The sequence below is a fragment of the Apodemus sylvaticus genome, chromosome 6, assembly GCF_947179515.1.
Source record: "Apodemus sylvaticus chromosome 6, mApoSyl1.1, whole genome shotgun sequence".
Taxonomy (NCBI): domain Eukaryota; kingdom Metazoa; phylum Chordata; class Mammalia; order Rodentia; family Muridae; genus Apodemus; species Apodemus sylvaticus.
This window is the reverse complement of record NC_067477.1, coordinates 130,346,380-130,367,363: the sequence shown is the minus strand read 5'-3', so window position 1 is coordinate 130,367,363 and position 20,984 is coordinate 130,346,380. Positions and strand designations below refer to the sequence as shown.

At 37.1% G+C, this 20,984-nt stretch overlaps 1 protein-coding gene across 1 annotated transcript; it reads right to left on the bottom strand.

Moving 5' to 3' along the window:
* Window positions 1-19,416: 19,416 nt before the first annotated feature.
* On the bottom strand, window positions 19,417-19,794 carry LOC127686755 (peptidyl-prolyl cis-trans isomerase A-like). Its single transcript, XM_052184799.1, has one exon. The coding sequence runs from the start codon at window positions 19,729-19,731 to the stop codon at window positions 19,417-19,419; it is 315 nt and encodes a 104-aa protein (XP_052040759.1). The 5' UTR covers window positions 19,732-19,794.
* Between the last annotated feature and the right edge of the window lie 1,190 nt (window positions 19,795-20,984).

Genomic DNA, 20,984 nt, shown 5'->3' with positions numbered 1-20,984 from the left:
AGAGAGAGAGAGAGAGAGAGAGAGAGAGAGAGAGAGAGAGAGAGAGAGAATGTGTGTGTGATCCTTGTGTCATAGTGTGTATGTATTGAAGGACAGCTTGCAAGTCCTTCCGCCATCTTGAGATTAAAGAGACCAAACTCAGGTTACCAGATTTGGCAGCAAGTATCCTTTTCTGCTCGTCCATGTTGCTTCCTTCTTAGCTTCTCATTGTTTGAAAGGATTCTCGGGTTATATATAAAACACAACACAGCTCCAGATAAACTTCATGTTCTTTGCCTTTAATTCTCCACATTTATAGTAATGAGAGTATAGTGGATAGGCAAAAACACTCAAAGTAAGTTCCACACAGGGCTGGACATGTCAGAATGAAACCCATTCTGTTTCACATTTATTATTTGCTAATGAAAACAAAAGAGAAAGTAAAGCACACCCTTCTTTTTTGTAGGGCATGAGTTAATATCTGGTGAATAAAATGGACTAAAAATACAAAGACTGGCACTAATATTTACTTGACTTTGTGAGATATGAGAAGTTTCCTTAAACTCAAAAAAGAAATACAACAAGATTGGTGACCTTATTTGTTTTATCCACCACATTTTCAGAGCTCTTGGTGCAGTATTTGGGAGTGACAGTTTCACATCAAGTCTATGTTAGCAGATTGAGTAATAATATTACACAGTACTGTGATTTCTATGTTAATCCTAAAATGCATATGTACTATTTGGTAATATTTACAACTTATAAGACTGATGGGCAAAACAGCTGAATTATTAGATCAATATCAGTACCCACATTTGTATTAATATGAATAGACAACTCTGTGCCATGTGCAATAGAAAGATCTCATTCACTTAAAAATGTGCTTGGCTATATAATAATTTGTTTGTTGCCTAGTAGTTTTCAGTGAAAAAAGTGTTTCTCATTCAGTGGACCCTCAAGATACTTTTGCTGACTTTAGCAGCTCCAGGAACTCTTTCAGATTTCACTAATACCAGAAAGGAGACAGAATGATGATTTTATTCTTTGATGCCCCCCATCCCCACTCCCAGAGGAAACTCTATGAAGAATTTCTTTAGATTAATCATTCAATAGATTTTCTTCAAATTTCAGTGGCTAAGTCACCATAACATGTCTGCTTCTAATCTTTGATAATCATGATTTTCTTGCTATTATTATAGAGAAATAAATTTTCCATCTCATGACCCCCTTTTAACTTTCTGACTTCCACCCCCATGCACTCTCATATAACTATGCATATATAACATTTAGAGGTGAAGACCAACTAACAACATGTGAGAAAGAAAGAAATGCAGTGTTAAAGTTTTGCATGTTTGTGATAGAGTAGTCCTATGCCATGTATGATGTTTTTTGATAAAGTGGATATGGGATGAGAAACATAGATAAAGAAATTAGTGAGGAGATGGTGGAAAGGAAGAGCGAGAGTGAGAGTGAAGGAGGGGGGAAGTTGAGGGGGAGGGAGAGAGAGAAGGAGAAAAAGGGAGGGAGGGAGGGGGGAATGGAGAGAAAAGGAGAAAAAGGGAGGGAGGGAGAGAGAGCAAGAGAGAGAGAGAGAGAGAGAGAGAGAGAGAGAGAGAGAGAGAGAGAGAGAGAGGAGAAGTTCACATATGAAGGATGCTAAGGCCTGGTACATGGATGTGGTATACTGTAACTCATTACATATTAATGTTGTATTAAGCAAAGTTATTTGGTAACGCATAAACATGCATGTCGTGTCTTTTAAAACCATACAATTATTGGATCCATAGTCAGGAAAAGCCAATGTATCTAACTATGGAGATATTATGGAGGCCAACGTCAAATATTTATGTTTAATTTGTAACAGTTTTTGAACACCATGTTTTCGTAGTCACCCTTGCCTTTTTCCTTTCTTGATCTAAACCAAATAAAAAGTTGAAAACAACCTTCATGTCTCACTTGCCAAGTCACAATAACACGTCTGCTTCTAACAATCATGATTTTCTTGGTATTACTTATAGAGAAATCTCTTCTCCATTTCTTAGACCTCTTTTTAGTTTCCTGACCCCTCCCTTTACATACCCTCATATAAGTACAGATATATTGCTGTACTCTACTTTGAGGCATATCTGAGAAACAATATTTTCTTTAGAAAGCCTCGTTATGTAAGTAGCAAGCTTTTTCATGCCCTCTTTCTCTATGCCAGATGATACCAGGAGTCAATTATGAATGCGGCTCTACCTATCTTTGTAAAATGACCACGGGAACATAACTATCAGAGATCAATGCAGTAAAATCACTTATGGATTAATTTCCCTTTGACAGTAGACAGGCTAGTTAATGATATACTTTTAACCTATTACTGACAAAGTATGACCTGAGATTTACTCAAAGTCCAATTTACCTGTCTCTTGATTCTGCAATATTCTAACTCTTCATTGATTACAGAAATTATCCCACTGGTAATTTCAGTGCATTAATCTTTGATCTCTGCCTGTAATGCTTTTGCATATAATACTAGAAATGTCTGTATTTTAAGCCTATAATAGCTCTTTGGATATTTTATTTTATTCTATGTTTTATTTAGTATGAATTATAGCAAGTCTCCTTATGACGTTTTCCTAGAAACAGTTTGGTTAATTCTCCACAAACCCCATTTCTTTCTCATATCTCCTTGGCCTTTCCTCCCCAGCTCTGTTGCAGTCTTCCATCAGCAGTTTCTCCTTCCATGTTCATATCATGTATGTTCCATTTCTCTCTCTATCCCTCCCTTGAAGTAAGAGACCCTTACTGCATGGGTCTCTTTCCTGATCAATATGCACATTTGTTCCTATACAAGTACACATATAAAACGCTTTAAGCTGGATATTCTACTTAAGACATAATCTAGTAGTGGAGGCACAGAGTTTATTCTCAGTGAGGTGAAAAGGCAATGAAGGATGAATTTAACCAACAGTTTTAATATAGTGTAGTGTATGACTTGGTTCCCCTTTTAAGTTGTCATATTTACTAATTGATAATTGCATATATACATAGGATTTGATATTCATGCTTTGATCAAGTCTACTTCCCGTTGCCTACTCTACAATGCATCTTCTAGTCTAAACAACACTATTTCCTCCCTATTTCATGTGTCCTTTCTTTTGAAAAGACTCATGGCATCAGCTTGGTGTTGTCAGTACCAGTGTGTGTATGGCTATAGGGCCATCTATTGGAGTCATGACTAACAATTCCAGGGTTGCCGCCATGAATAAAACTAATCCTCCTATCCTAGTCTATGTCTATTTACAGCAAAGGGCAGGCCTGTCATGTGAAGACTTTGTCTAGCCTGGTCTTATGAAGTCTTGTGCATGTACTTCTGTGAATTCATAAATGCAGTTACCATATTATATCTGGAAAATCATGTTTTGCTATACTCCTCTAAAGATAGCAGCTCTTACAATCTTTCGAATCTTTTTCAATGATTCCTGAGCCTTGGGGCTGAGAGGTTGATATGAATGTCATTTTGGGGTCTGAACACTTGGCAACTATTTTCCACATGTTGACCTGATTTTGGCCTTTGTCTTAATCACCATATACTACAAACAAAGCTTCTCTGATGAGGGAATCTTATCTATGAATATGACAATAAGTTTTTAGGAGTGATTTTAATATTTCATAATTTAGTCAAATGTTATCATATGGGTCTCTTCTATGGCCTCTGAATCACCAAGCATTAAGGTTTTGGTCTCTTCACCAGTGTCAAAAATGAGCTCTACCTTATAGATCAGATTAAATAAATTGTTGTTGGTTACACAATATTTGTGCCACCATTGTAACAATGAATATATCTTAATGAGCCAGTTGTTATTATAGCTCACCGTGTTCATATCTAGTTCACATAGATGGTTGTTTCTCTTTTTCTAACACTGTGAAAGATAGCCAAGGGATGAAGCATTCATATAATTACCAGCTTGAGTTTTTGTGTTTTGTGGCTCAAGTATTTGGTATCTTGGGAAATAGAGTTTGGTAAAATGAACCACAAAATTTGCAGGTTAATAAATGGAACTGAAAAAAATGTGGAGCAAGATCTCAGACTCTTGAGAAAAATGAGATTTTTTTTCATGTGTAGATGATGGCTTTGTGTTTAAATTAGCATCTTATTAGAAGTCAGAAAGTCGGAAATAGGAAGGTTAAATAAGCAAGACTTTTTCCTTATATTCTTTGTTTACATTCCAAATGTTTTCCCCTTTCCCAGTTCCCCTCTCCCCATATGTTCCATAAGCACTCTTCTCTCCATCCATTCCCCAATCACCCCCTCCCATTTCTCTCTCCTGGTATTCCCCTACAATGCTGGATCAAGCCTTTCCAGGACCAGGGCCCTCTCCTTCCTTCTTCATGGGAATCATTTGATATGCTAATTATGTCTTGAGTATTCAGAGCTTCTGGGCTAATTAATATCTACTTATCAGTGATTGCATTCCATGTGTATTCTTTTGTGATTGGGTTACTTCACTTAGGATATTTTCCAGTTCCAACAATTTGCCTAAAAATTTCATGAATTCATTGTTTTTAATTGCTGAGTAGTATTTCATTGTGTAAATATACCATATTTCCTGTATCCATTCCTCCACTGAGGGACATCTGGGTTTTTTCCAGCTTCTGGCTATTATAAATAAGGTTGTTATGAACATAGTGGAGCATGTGTCCTTATTGCATGCTGGGGAAAACTCTGGGTATATGCCCAGGAGTGGTATAGCAGGATCCTCCGGAAGTGCCATGCCCAGTTTTCTGAGGAACTGCCAGACTGATTTCCAGAGTTGTTGTACCATCTTACAATCCTACCAGCAGTGGAGGAGTGTTTCTCTTTCTCTGCATCCTTGCCAACACCTGCTGTCTCCTGAGTTTTTCACCTTAGCCATTCTGATTGGTGTGAAGTGAAATATCAGGGTTGTTTTGATTTACATTTCCCTAATGACTAATGATGTTGACCATTTCTTAAGGTGCTTCTCAGCCATCTGAATTTCTTCAGGTGAAAATTCTTTGCTTATCTTTGTACCCCATTTTTAATAGGGTTATTTGGTTCTCTGGGAGTCTAACTTCTTGAGTTCTTTGTATATATTGGATATTAACCCTCTGTCAGATGTAGGGTAGGTGAAGATCTTTTCCCAATTTGAGCCTTTTCAACAAATGGTGCTGGTTCAATTGGAAGTCAGCATGCAGAAGAATATGAATTGATCCATTCTTATCTCCTTGTACTAAGTTCAACTCCATGTGGATCAAGGACCTCCACATAAAACCAGAAACACTGAAACTAATAGAAAAGAAACTGGGGAATACCCTTGAGGACAAGGGCACAGGGAAAAAGTTCCTGAACAGAACACCAATAGCTTATGTTCTAAGATCAAGAATTGACAAATGGGACCTCATAAAATTACAAAGTTTCTGTAAGGCAAAGGACACTGCCAAAAGGACAAAACAGTGACCAATAAGCAAGACTTAAGGAGGAATGTGGACCAATGGATCCAGAAGGTTATGTGGTCTAAGAGGTGGGAGGATAAGGTAGAAGATAAAATACAGGATCGATGATAACTAACCTAATAACTTCAGAGAAAGGTCAAATGGAATCTTGATGCAATAGAAGCTTCCTAAAGTATAAGCATAGACATATATTTAAAAATGTAAATGTAGTCACCTTACATTAGGGGTACAATTCCTCTCCCAGAAAATATGATTTCAAACAAAAAGCCCAGTGTTAGGAATGGGTTAACTCTTTTGGAATTTTTGATCTTTAGGGTCCTATAAACCTGCAAACATTATAGACTTTTGTCATTGCCCTTAGTGGCTCTCTAGATTTTTAGGTAAGCCCCTATTGATTTGGTTTCATAAATCACCAATTCCTCTGGGAGAAGATAGTTTGACACGTTCTTAAAATTTTTAGTTGTCCCTGTTATTTTTATTGGATATAACACTCTTTTTTTTTTCCTGGGCATATACCCAAAGGGTTCCCTGGCATGCAATAAAGACACATGCTCCATTATGTTCATAGCAGCCTTATTTATAATTGCCAGAAGCTGGAAAGAACCCAGATGCCCCTCAAAGGAGGAATGGATACAGAAAATGTGGTATATTTACACAATGGAATACTACTCAGCAATTAGAAACAATGAATTCACAAAATTTTTAGGCAAATGTTTTGATCTGGAAAATATCATCCTAAGTGAGGTAACCCAATCACAAAAGAATAAACATGGAATGAATATAACACTCTTATTGAATCATGTAATCTAATACTTCAGCATATTTTCTTGAGTTTTAAATAATCCAGAAAAAAGATGAAGAAACTTTAATTGGCTAGTTTTCCATTGAGTAGTGAGTTGCATTGTGTTACAATATTGTTTTGGTAAATAATTTTAGGAGAGGTTGAAATCAGATGTGCGTATCTGATTTATCTTAATGAGGAAATGACAAATTCAATGTTCCTGAAAATTAAGGAAAGGTAGAAGTGAGAAAGGAAGAACAAAGAAGAAAGGGGAGGAAATTAGAGGGGATGGGAATTATCATCACATGAGTCTTCAGCATGGTTGCCAAACCACCACAATTTATAACAGTTCTTTAGGCAGTTATTGTGTGGGTAGAGGTAGACAAGGAATAAAGACATTTTGATTTGTGCCTGTTTTATTTTGGCCAAAATCAAGGTGGCAGTATTACTAATGGAGGAAGCTGCACATAGTGGTCTTGGTACCATGCATAGGAATCAAGGAGCTTATTTCCAAAGACCATGTACATGTGAAGGGTCTGTAAACAGATTATAAGATTTCTGAAGTTCATGATATGATGTATTTTTGCTTATATAATATACAACAAATACACATCTAGATATTTCTTTGTTAATTTTGAATAAATCCTTTATGTTCTGATTATATTTGGGGCAGAGCTAAAGGTGGTAGGAGGTAGCAAAGCCAGAAGGAGAAAGCTGTCCAGGAAGTGATTTTCCAGGCGTTGAGCCATGCGCCAGCTATGGGTCATGTTTCTTGCTGCAGATTTGCATGCAGCATAGCCCTTGTGCCTCTCTTGTGTTCTGGATGACGTTCAGTTATAGATCTGTGAATGTGATTAAACACTGTGAGTAACATCATGCCTCAGGAGAGCAGTGCGCAGTTGTCTGTTCTGTGTGGTTGGAGTGATTGGGTCTGTGCCACCTGTCAATTGCATAACCTTCTAGAGCAGAAAGGTCATCACATCCATTCCCTGTATGTGGAAGAAATTAGTTCTAATAAAATGTAATGCAAAAGAAACTGCCATTTGCTGACATAATAACACTCATATCTGATAGCTCTGTTATTATTGCTCCAAAGCCTATAGGAGAAATAAATAATCCTTATGTATTTTATTTTTATTTATTTCCCAGACAGGATCTTACTATATACATCTTCCTGGTCTAGAACTCCCTAGAAAGACTAGTTTTATCTTGAACTTACAGAAACCTTTCTGCCCCTGTCTATTTAGTGCTGGAATTAAAGGTGTGTGCCACCACACATACTTACAAAAAAGTAATACTTTTTTATTAAAATAGATTTTTTCATACAATAAATTCTGATTACAGTTTCCCTTCCCTTCTACTTCACCCAGTTGCTCCCCACATTTCCTCCCATTTGTATCCACCCCATTGTCCCTCATTAGAAAACAAACAGGCATCTAAGAATTAAAATAAAATAAAATATACAAACCCAAACAAATCAGAATAGGACAGACAAACAAAAACAGAAGAAAATGAATCCAAGTAAAAGCATAAGAAAAAGTTGCAGATACAAATTTGCACATTTAGGAATCCCATAAAGATATAAAACTGGAAAGAGAAAGCCCTCACCTTTACTCACTGAGTGCTTCCCTACACTGCAGTATACCATATTTACGTCCCTAGGCTAAACAGATCCAACTCAGTATCACTACCACTTTGTAAATATGTCAAATTTGGTTATGTGTTTTTAAAGCTCAGCTTTCTTCTCTGAGGAAAAAAAAAGCCTGAAACAAAGCAACAAATAAGTAATTCATAAAACCAAAAATCATGTTAGGTACAAAAGGAAATATGAAATATTCAATCCATATAAAACCTTAAAAAATAACCAAAAAGCAAATAAAAATGCTCAAGAATAAGGAACTGTATGAAGAAGAGTAGAGATGACATCTAACCCACTTGAGTGTTGTACTGAAACCACTGAGTGCTCAGAGCATAAAATGCTTGCATCTAAGTCAAAGGGCCTGAGTGAAAGAACAACTCTGTCATGAGTTCTCAAGAGTTGTCATTCACTCCTATGTAAGTAAATATGCACAGGCACAGGCGAGACAGGTGCATGTACAGGGAGAGGCACTTAGGCACAGGAACACATATTATTTATGCTTAATCATGTCTATGATCATGTTTTGCAAATGCTAAAGACACTTCCTTCAGATTAAATTTATTTGCTACTGGTTCATTTTAAAACTTCTTTGCTAGACTGTCCAGTGATAATAATTAATAGGGAGTTAATGATTAAATTCATTTTTGTATAAAAGAAGCATTTTTAAATCGAAAGGTTTTTTTTCACATATCTTTTCATGTTGAAAGGATAGAATAATGTTTTGAATAGTTTTTTTTAACAAAAAAGATACATAGTATAAGCTAGTACATAGGTAAGTTGAAGAATGTAATTTGTGCCAATTTTGAATTAAAAATTTTTCTTTAGGTAAATCTCCCTTCCTATTTGTTTCAAATGTCTGGATTGCAAATGAATTATCTCTGTGAGCAAAATCCTTTAAGAGCTGTGGGCTCCATCCTGCCACTAACAGCTTAAATGTTAAGGGAAATTTAACCTTTACTTCATAATTTCATACACTATTATCTTAGAAAATATTCACCTGACTTACTTTTTTTGATATTTTTTATTTGATATATTTTTTATTTACATTTCAAATGATTTCCCCTTTTCTGGTCCCCCACAACCCCAAAAGTCACATAAGCCCCCTTTCCTCTCCCTGTTCTCCCACCCACCCCTTCCCACTTCCCTGTTCTCGTTTTGCCCTACACTGCTACACTGAGTCTTTCCAGTCTTCATTTAGGGTGAAATGTTCTATAAATATCAGTCAAATACAATTGGTCCAAAGCTTCAATTAGTTTTACTGTGTCCCTGTTTAGTTTCTGTTTTCCTGATCGGTCCATTGAGGAGAGTGGAGTGTTGAAGTCACCCACAATTGTTGTGTTAGGTACAATGTGTGCTTTGAGCTTTAGTAAAGTTTCTTTTACAAATGAGGGTGCCCTTGCATTTGGCACATAGATGTTCAGAATTGAAAGTTCTTCTTGGTGGATTTTTCCTTTGACCAGCAAGAAGTGTCCTTCTGTGTCTCTTTTGATGACTTTAGGTTGAAAGTCAATTTTATCTGATATTAGAATGGCTACTCTGGCTTGTTTCCCGAGACCATTGGCTTGTAAAGTTGTCTTCCAGCCTTTTACTCTAACGTAGTTTTTGTCTTTGACACTGAGGTGTGCCTCCTGTATGTAGCAAAATGTAGGGTTCTGTTTCCATATCCAGTCTGTTAGTCTATGTCTATTTATTGGGTAATTGAGTCCATTGATGTTAAGAGATATTAAGGAATAGTGATTATTACTTCCTGTCGTTTTTGATGTTATTTTATATTTGATTGGTTATCTTCTTTTGGGTTTGATGAAAGAAGGTAACTATCTTGCTTTTTCCAGGGTGTAGTTTCCCTCCTTGTATTGGAGTTTTCCTCCTATTATTCTTTGCAGAGCTGGGTTTGTGGAAATATATTGTGTAAATTTGGTTTTGTCATGGAATATCTTGGTTTCTCCATCTATGGTGATTGAAAGTTTTGCTGGGTATAGTAGTCTTGGCAGACATTTGTATTCTCTTAGAGTCTGCATGATATCTGCCTAAGACCTTCTAGCTTTCATGGTCTCTGGTGAGAAGTCTGGTGTGATTCTGATAGGTCTTCCTTTGTATGTTACTTGGCCTTTTTCTCTTACTGCCTTTAGTATTCTTTCTTTGTTTAGTGCATTTGGGGTTTTGATTATTATGTGATGAGAGGTATTCCTGCTCAGGTCCAGTCTGTTTGGAGTTCTGTAGGCTTCTTGTATATTCATGGGCATCTCTCTCTTTAAGTTGGGAAAGTTTTCTTCCATAATTTTGTTGAAGATATTTGCTGGCCCTTTCAGTTGTAAATCTTCAGTCTCATCTATATCTATAATCCTTAGGTTTGGTCTTCTCGTTGTGTCCTGGATTTCCTGGATGTTCTGGCATAGAAGCTTTTTGCATTTTGCATTTTCTTTTACTGTTGAGTCAATGGTTTCTATGGTATCTTTGTCATCTGAGATTATTTTTCCATCTCCTCTATTCTGTTGTTGATATTTGCATCTATGGCCCCTGATTTCTTCTCAAGGTTTTCTATCTCCAAAGTTGTCTCCCTCTGTGATTTCTTAGTTGTTTCTACTTCTGTTTTAAGGTCCAGGATGGTTTTGCTCAGTTCCTTCATTTGTTTGTTTGTGTTTTCCTTTAATTTCCTCTTTCATGACTTCTGCCATTTGACTCACTTTCTCCTGCATTTCTTTAAGTTTTGTGTGTGTGTGTGTGTTTCTTCTTTATTGGTTTCTATCTCTTAAGCCTTATTCTCCTGAATTTCTTTAAGTGATTTTTGTGTTTTCATTATATGGGTTTCAAGCTTATTCATGTTCCCATGTATTTCTTTAAGAGATTCATTTATGTCCTTTTTGTGTTCTTCTAGCCGCATCATGACCAGTGATTTTAAATCCAAATCCTGTTTTTCTGGTGTGTTGGCGTAACCAGGACTTGCTGATGTTGGAGAGTTTGGTTCACATGCTGCCATATTGCTTAGATTTCTGTTAGTAGCATTCCTGCATTTGCCCTTTGCCATCTTGTTCTCTGGCATTAGTTGGTCTTGCCTCTGGCTGACGTTTGAGCCTCCTGTGAGGCTGTAGGGCTATTTCTGCAACACTGGATGGCTGGGTTTCCCCTGTCACAGATTGCTGATATGCTGTCCTCCTCTTGGAGCCCTAGAGCCCTAGTGTGCCTTGCCTCAGATTGTCTCTGTGAACCAGGTGGTGCCTGTTTGCTCCTTCAGGGAGTTCTGATGGTGTATGCTATGGGACCTTTTCAGAATGCTGATCTCTCTGCTTGCCAGCTGATCTCCCAACCAGGTTGGTGCACACAAGGCTAGCCTAGCTGCTCAGGCCATGAGTCTAGGCAAAAGCCTGGCAGGCCAAGGCCCCCCCCCCCACCCCAAAGCAAAGTTCCCCTCGGGCTATGAGTGTTGACTGGTTCTGTCAGGTGGCCAGGATGGTGGAATGCACATGCTCCCTGAAAGTGCCTGGGGAGTCTGCTGGGCTAACAACCTCCTGGCCGGGTTGGCACACAGATGGCCCACCAAGCAGCCCAGGTCCTAGGGGCAGTCCAGGGCCTGTGGGGTCCAGATCCCAGCTATGTTAGCCTTGGGCTATGACGGTTAGCTGACTTTGCCTGCTAGAACTCTCTGGCGTCCCGTGCTGGGCTGGCAAACAACCTCCTGGCTAGGTTGGCACACTGATGCCCCTCCCCCCAACAACCCAGGGCCTGGGTGTAGGCCAATGCTTATCGGGCTTAGACCCCCGCGATGTTGGCCTCGGGCTAAGTCTGTGAACCTCAGGCTGTCTGATCTCTCTGGTGTCTGAGAACCAAGATGGAGGCCAATCTCTTGTAACTGACTGGCGGGAGGCAGTGTTCTGATGTGGCTTCTGTGCGGTGAAAGGTGCTATAAATCCCGCTGCTGCTTGCAGCCCGGCTGGCCAGCGATGGTCACTGGTAGTGGGCTCAGGGACTACCTGGACCCTGTAACTTTGGTTCCACTGCTGATGGCCCTTCCTCTGGAGGAGCTGCTGCTGCTGCTGTTGCTGCTGCCGCTGCTCACTGCTACCTCCACCCCCACCTGACTTTCTTATATAAGAAACATCTGAGTATGTTTTTCATAATAAAAATTTGTGTGGCTTTCAAACTTTAAAATTTGTTATAAAATTTTTAGTATATACCAACTTTTAATTTTAGTAACTGTATACTGCCTGATGGGCCTTTTTTTTTTTTTGAGGATTATTTAGTATTTTCTGTTCCCTGGGCCTGAAAGGAAGGTTGGTTGAATTTTAAGGGTTGTGGGAAAATAGAGGAATGATGAGGTCATCATTATATTACCCATAAAACTCTGGGTGGGTGGAGACTGAGTATTGGTTACTACATTTACATTTATAAGGTATCTGGATCTGTCATTGATACTCATTTGATAACAAAAGTAGTAAATGCAACTCTTGGATGCCACTTCCCTGTTGGATGAAAGAGCTGAAATCCTAAGGATAATATCTTACCAGATATACAAGGCTGGTAAGTTTCAAAACCAAGTCTTAAATTCTGAAAGTTTGGTTCTGAATTTGTGCTTTTCATTGACTACCTTGCATATGAGTGACCTGAGCAATGGATATCAATGTCTCTAGGTTCAAAATAAGATGAAGTCTATGAACACCATCCTCATCCTTCAGAAGTGAAGACTAAAACATGAACATCCACAAAAGTGAGAGTTTCCAAGGAAAAAAGTTCTTACTGATTAATAGAGCATCCAAATACTTAGTGTTTTGTTCTTTTTCTTGTTTCTGGTTTTTGTTTTACTTTCAGGTTGAATGTGAATGTTACCCACAGATTTAGGTTTTGAACACTGGGCCTTCAGAATGTGGTACTACTTTGAAAGTCATAGAGCATTTAATATACAGGGCCTAGTTAGCAGAATTAGCTCACTCAAGGTCGACTTCTTAAGGTTACCTACATCTCTTTCTGGTAAAATGTTCTCTACTCACTGTCTGTTGCCCTGGAAGGAGCCATTAGCACAGGTCCTTGGCCAGTGATGAGGCTTCTCCTGACTCTATGTCCTCCCACTGACATCAGCTGAAGCTTTGAGACAAAGAAAATCTTTCTTCCCTTATTTTTTTCTATCTGATGTTCCAATCATAATGACATGAAATTAACTACACACACATGCAATGGAGCTGTAAGCACGAGATCTGCTCAAGAAACAGGTGTTACCTCTGGTAGATCTTTGATATCACCCTGATGATGTTGTCAATGCTCACATATCTACAAGGATAGATGCTCTTATAACAACACAAAACGTAGGGTGTAATGAAGCAAATGGACAGGAAAAATGAATCTATAAATTTAACCAATAAAAATATTAGCAGGTAGTATGGGGTTCTGTGAGGAAATATTGGTGACTATAAACAGACACAGATGCTTGTTTTTATTGCACTGTACCTGGGGTTGAGAGTGTCCCAAGTTTCTGTTGCCAACAGAGTTTGTCATGGTTTTACAGAGATAATTATGATCAGCTATAAACATACACTTTTTCTGTTAAAAATAATTTCTAAGTATACAAACTCATGAAACATGATCTTTTGGTCTATGGATGGAATCAAGGACCCTAGAATCCGAAGTTCCAACCCAGCTATTGACTCATTATGAGCTTGGAGATATTGCAGTCTTTTAGTCTCTTGGAGGGGCATTTATTTCATGTGCATTGTTATGAGTCTTTAAATACAACATTTTACTGAATTCTAATCAATAGCACAAAACCTTTTATAGTTTAGGAGCCAGCATAGCTTGTATATTATGTGTTTTCCTCATTTGGTATGCTCATCAATAATGTATCACACATTGAAATTCATTGTACGTAGCAAAGTCATTTGAAAAAAGTAAAATATGCTATCTGTGTTTATAGATTATTTGAAAAGATAAAAAGTAAGGCGTTCAAAAAATACCATAAAAAAGATAAGGTTTGAAAAGTGTTAAAACCTGTGCCTACATTAGATAGACACACACTGCTTATGTTTTATAAAGAATGGTCACATAAGAAATTCAAAAACAAAATGATCACCAAATATTTAATGTTACAGAAAGAAGATTGATTTTACTGACAGTTTTGAAGTTTGGAATTCTAAATGGCATTGCTATTTTACCACATGCTTCTTAGAAAGGAATAGAGCCCTTGTAAAAGAAAGATATTTCATTGAAAGACAGTCAGAGAGTGACTGGGGTCATGAAATGAATGTATCTTGAGGGCCTGTCCTCAGTTGACCTGAGGTCCTCCAATTAGGCCTTGCTTTATAAAAGCTGCATGTCACATCCTAAGGTCTCCACATCAGAATCATTTTCTAAAGACATAAACAGCATGGGTGGTATCAGCACTGAAGTGAACCCAGAAGGAGAAAGATACAGTGATAAAGAGAAATTATTATCTATCAATGTATTGAAAAAAAGATTGTTTAATTGATTGATTGATTGAATGATTGATAAAATTAATATTAAGCTTTTATATTTATGATATATTTTATTTTTAAATACATCAAGGAGATGAGATAGCTATCAACTTTGTGATATTATAATTATCATGAGGAGACAATGATAACAAATGAAAAAATTAGAACATTTGCAATGATATCTTATGAAGGAAAATATAACAAGGCAAGTACATATGGATATAATTTTGAAGTAAAATATCTAGGGGTGGAATCTAAATTAGATGTCAAGTGAATCAAAAATTGAACGAGAGTCTTCACACAAATTCCCATTTGCCTGCCTTATGAGGGGAAAATATATCTATACATATTTGTAACAAGAGCAGAATGAACCTGAACTAAAGCAAAGTTTCATATAAAGGAAGGGTAGGAACGTAACAGTGGTCCAACAATAAAGCTAATTAATATATTATTATTATTATTGTTATTATTATTATGAAGACAAGCTTTCTCCAGGTAACCTTGACTGCCCTAGAACTTCCTTTGTAGACCAGGCTGATTTTGGTTTCAGAGACTGGCCTGAATCTGTCTTCTGAGTGCTGGGACTAAAAGTATGTCTCACCACATCTAGTCTTATTTTTAATATTTTGAGTTGAAATAAAATCACATTAATTCAATCCTTCCCTTTCCTTACTCTATTCCTTTTTAACTATCCTTCCTTCAAATAATCCCATGCCTCCTTCAAATTAGTAGCTTCTTTTTCTTGGTTATATTTATTATATATACACCTCACACATAAATAAATACATGTATATAAACTACATACATACATACATACATATGTACATGCATATGTACAAACATACATACATGCACACACATATACACATGTGAATATATTACACATATACCTACATATCCTAATTATGTATATGATTTAAAGGCTGAACACACTTCGTTGAACAACCAACAAGGACATCTTTGGGAGAAACTTAACTCTCCTCCCAATAGTCAAAGCTTGCTTGTAGTTCTTTGTCTAGGACTAAGGAATATGTTTATTTATACTGACATCATTCTAGATCTGTTTATGCAACCATTTCTATGGGATTCTGTTTCCCCCTCGCCCATGATGTTCCTGAGCTGCAGATGCTGGGGCAGTGCTGTATCTCTTGGGACTTGGTTTCTCACTCTCTGCACTCTGTAGTTTTCTACAGTTGCAGCTTTCTGTGATGGTCTTCACTTGCTGCAATAGAAGCTTCTTGATAAGAAGTGGTAGTTATCTGTGGATCTAAGGGTAAAAATTATAATGAAGTAAGGAATTAGCAAAGTGGAGGAATAGACTCTTTTCTAAGTTCCATGATGAATAGATTCTTTTCTAAGTTGCCTTGTAAAGCTGGCTAGGTTTTCAGTACCAGGCATGATTTTGCTCCTCTGAATAGGTCTTTAGTCCAATTAGATAGTTGCTATTGCCTCCAATGACATGTGGGTGTCATTTATTGCACTTTTGTGCATACCTTGTCTTATTAGTGTTATATGTCATAGTTGTTGCAGGGCATTTAAATGCTTCTCTGCCTTGGTCACTCACATAGCATTTCCTAGAACCATGAAAATGAGACAGCATAAAAGCTCCAGCTCAAGTTATCTGAGTTGTGAGGTGTCTTCAGCAACGGGTGCCCACTCACAAGCTTGAGAAATATCCAAGGGATGTATCGATGATAATCTCTATGATTTTGGAAGTCACTTGTACTACCATGGCACACTCTTCAAAAAGTGGTTTCTTGTGGGGCTTTTGTTAGTCTATAGTTCATATGTAAAGCATTGCCAACCTGTGTAACATAATATCCTTATGATGTATATTTATGTGTGAAAGTATTCATATGCTTACATATATGGTATATAATCTTAAGTAAATATAAAATAAATGGTTCCTTCAATCACCTTGGTGTTATTTGTCCTCTTTCTCCTGAATTAATTTCCCAGTTAGTGGTACCTTTTTATTATTCTCTTCTCCAGTTCATATCAACTACATGCTGACATTTCTTTACCCACAACCACTCACAAATGGTCCCTTTATATGTAACTGGTGTCTGTGTTTACTCCATGTTGTGGCTTGCTGTTTAGATTGTACTTTGCTCTCATGCTAACTCTGTCAGTACAGAATTTAATATAATTTCAATAGGAAGCCCTAATATTTAAAACAAAACAAGATAAACAGAACCAAATTATATAAAGTTATAATCATACTGTGAGGGAGACTATTTCAAGTGGTTTACTGTGGCTATTTGTCTGAGTGTCACCAGACATCATCATGAGTGGCAGCATTGGTGTTGTTATTCTGTTACTTGCTTTGTTCTGTAGAACAGAACAAATGAGACGCTATGTTGATAACTTTGAATTCCATGGCACTTTGGCCATGGAAAAAAATCAAATACAGTACAAGTCTAAATGAAAAAATAATCAGTAACAAACCACAGACAATTTATCGTAAAAATTATTTAGGATTCTTTGTAAAATTTATTTTTAATTCTTGTAATTCTTTGCAAAAATTTTTTTATTTTATGATATTATCGTATAATTGCATCATTTATCCATTCCCTATTCCATCTCCAAACCCAAAACCCCCAATATGGCTGACAGGAAGTCTAATTACCCAATAACTGTCATATTCCTGAGGTCTCTGATCTCTGTCATGATCTTCCAACACTTATAAAAACAAGAGTTATGCCATATCCTTACAAAGTAAGTCAAGATATACACTTGTTGCAAAAATGGTAGTGACTGTAGGTATAATACTTATGAGACACTAAAGGGCCTTAATTTGATGTTGTAGTTAATATCTTTATATAAGGCAAAGAATGGAATACAATACAGCACCTTCATATCATTATGGTATTTGATAGGCACTCATATATACCTTTTTATATATGCATGACTACACATTTGAGAACCAAGAAATATGAAGCAAGACTCTGGCTCAAGCAAGAATAGAGTCCTTTCATGGCATCATCACTGAAAGACAATTTGTTTCATTTAGTACAATGCCACAAAACAAGTTAAAAGCATGCTGCATTTGCCTAAAATCTATTTCTAAAGAAAACGTCTTTCTTAGAGCGAAATTGATGGTAACTCTTTATCCACACTGTCCTTTGACCTCCAATAGATTCTAATGTTAGATTAGATTAGCACGCTGGTGTGGATCACTACCAGCTTTACCTTTAAGGAATGTACAGTTAATGTAAATCATAAAATAACCAATAGATACAGGGAAGTACTGGATGTAATCCCTGGCATGAGAGATGTCCAAGTCAAATGCTCAGTTGTGTTGAAGGGGGTCATTAAACCATCTCGGAAAAGACAGCATTTGTGTGGAGCTGACCCAAATAAAGAAACTTGTCTGACTTGTATATCACAATGAACATTTTTGAAGAAGTCCAACATCATAACAGAAAGTTTATTTTTTAATAAATGTGGAAAATAAACCAACCCTTCAAAATGTCTTAAAATATCTGATATATTGAAAAATATTAAATTCTAAAGTGCTTTCAGTATGCATATAGTGTGATGATATATTGAAATGCATTAAGTTTTACATAAAATATTGAAAATAACCTCTTGAACCTCTTGAGTTTCAGATGCTGTGTTAAATGATTCACTAGTGATGTAATAATTTCCTCCACATTCATAACAATTATATCACATTGATATCAATATATTCAGTTAAGTAGGGAACTCAAGACACATGATTAATAAGCAACCTATTTAACATTCACATTAAGTAACCAGTGGAATCAGAATACTAACCAAATTATAGTTTAATTAAATTAAGAGGAATTCACCATTAATTTATTACCATGCTAAAAGTACATTGTACAAGATGCCTAAGCAAAGTAGATAATATTAATAAAAGAATAAAAATAATGTCAGACAATAAGGACAGGGCATAGGAGAAGAATCATGTAAGAAGGAGACTACTGGAAGGAGAGTTGGCAGATGTGAATTGTATTCTGATTTATGCTAAGTCATGGGACAAGTGAGATGTGTAAATATTTGGAAGAAAGATAAAATACATTTAATACAGTTTTAATATCTAAAACAGACAGTGGATTGATGGTTGGACATGAATATGAAATGTGGTATGGATGTAAGCCTTGAAAGAGACTTCACACACCCTCTATTTTATGAATTCAACTTCCTTTCTCACCCAGATCCAGGCCAAGAAGTCACAGCTAGGAGTATGACAGATGCAACTACAATGAGTTTCTGAGGGGCCAAGTTACTTAACATAGTTGCATATGGATCATGACTCTGACTATTAGAGAGTAATGGATATCAAATTGTTATTTCAATTAACCACCAATTTTGGATAGAAGAGAGGAGGAGTGATTGGATGATGTAAACAAAGAACTCAAAGGTAAAATTCTAAAATGCTCCTTCTTCGGAAAAGATAAAAATTATCATAATGTTATCCTTGGGATGAAGGAAGGAATACAGTGCTTTCCTACCCACACAACACACAGACACTATAAAAATGATACAGGAAAGAGGCAGGATGTCAATTGTTTTAAGTTGAACATAAATTAAATTAATTTGAAATGAAGGAAACAAATGCTTGTAAGTTAATGGAAGCCAGAATTCTGGGTGGTTGGGTTGCAGTTGCATACCTTTAATCCCAGTAATTAAGCCAGCCTGGTCTACTGAGTGAATTTCTGGACATCCAGGGCTACACAAAGAGACTCTCTTTCAACAACAACAACAACAACAACAACAACAACAATAAAAAAGAATTTTGTTCATGATAAAAGAAAATTTCCCATGGATTAAACTCCACTGTTAGCAAAGAGAGCAGGGACTGTATGCAAATATAATGGACTTTCCAATAACCAGAAATCTCTACATAGATTTTTTTCCAGGATCTTGTTTTCTCATTTGTATTTAATAATCTTTTTTCACAGTTCTTATTTATTCATAGTCATGAACTTAACTTTGCAATCCAGCTAGACTTGAAGGGAAATGAGGAAAATATGGAAGAACCCTAAACTGTGATAACAGAACTTACAGGATATTGCCAGCAAATGGAGTAGGGGGCGCTCTCCTGAGCTACAGAAGAAATGGTTTGATGCAAAATGCCCACAAGTCAAAAGATATTAGAGTTGTCCATAGTCAGAAAAGGTGATCTTCTTGCTGGTCTTGCCATTCCTGGACCCAAAATCCTCCATGGCTTCCACAATGCTCATGACTTCTTTCACCTTCCCAAAGACCACACTCTTGCCATTCAGCCATTCAGTCTTGGCAGTGCAGATAAAAACCTGGGAAACATTTGTGTTTGGTCCAGCATTTGCTATGGACAAGATGCCATGACCTGTATGCTTCCGGATGAAGTTCTCATCCTCAAATTTCTCTCCATAGATAGACCTGCCACCAGTGCCATTATGGTGTGTGAAGTCACCGCCCTGGCACATGAATCCTGGAATAATTCTGTGAAAGGAGGAACCCTTATAGCCAAATCCTTTCTCTTCAGTGCTCATGGCCCAAGGGTTCACCATCTACTGTGATGTTAAGTACATGGTGGGGTTGACCATGGCTGCAGAAAGTGGTGAGAAGTGATAGCACCATCTACTGTTTTTATTTAATAATCTTAATGCCTTAACTCTCCGCACTTAAGGTCTGGGTAACGTTTTCTTCTTTTAAAAGTCAGAAAATACATTCATTGTATCAGGATGAAAGCTTAATGCATTTTCTTCCTAGGGAAGTTTTAGAGTTAAACTTCAAATCAATTTTATCCATGGGGTACAGAGAAGGTCAGTATCCATTGCAAGGACTGCTTAGAATAAAAGGGATTCTGCAAATTGTGAGTGACTCTCTCTAACCGAACCTTTCTTCTTTGTAATAGAGCAGTACACATTGTTCTTCATTGTGATAGGAATACAAATTATTTATCAGGGTAGCATGAGAAATGGAGTTCATGGGAATTAACCCTCTTAGGGGGATTACCCTCAATCTAATATAAACTATAAGAAAGACTATTTGTAAGAATTGGAATTTAACTATTAGAACAAGGTATTACTTGTACAAAAATTTTGATTTCCATTCCAAATGAGAAGATATATGAGAAGAGATATTATAATATGCAGTTATATTAATATTTTGATATCCTTTCTAAATCAAGGCTTATATGTTGAGGAATTCTGAAATTATATAAAGGAATTTCACTAGTTAAGAAGTTTGGGGTGGGCACATGGAGCTGACCCTGTGCCACAGCTCTCCATACCCAGATACTGCTGGAAGAGAGCTGGTCTCCCAGGAATGCTGACACACCTATGAACACAGGTAGGACCATCACATCTGCTCTGAGGGACCCTTCTGGAGCACTCAGGACACAGGGACTAAGAAGCAGCCTGGGACAAGATCCTTCCGGTTTCCATCTGCTCCCCAGAGCTGACCCTATGCAACAGCTCACCATACCCAAATTCCTCCCAGATAGAACTGGTCTCCTAGGAGTGCTGACACACAGGCTTACAGGACAGCCAAGTCACATTCAGAGACAGTAAGACCAGTGAACACCAGGGAAAACCAGATGGCAGAAGGCAACAGAAATAACCTAAGCAATAGAAAACAAGGTTTCTTGGCATCATCAGGACCCAGTTTTCAAACCACAGCAAGCCGTTGATACCCAAAGACACCAGAAAAAGAAGACTCTGATTTAAATTCACAT

What these genes read in the sequence shown, in the direction of transcription:
- LOC127686755 (XM_052184799.1), bottom strand. Translation starts at nt 19,731, where the DNA reads ATGTGCCAGGGCGGTGACTTCACACACCATAATGGCACTGGTGGCAGG.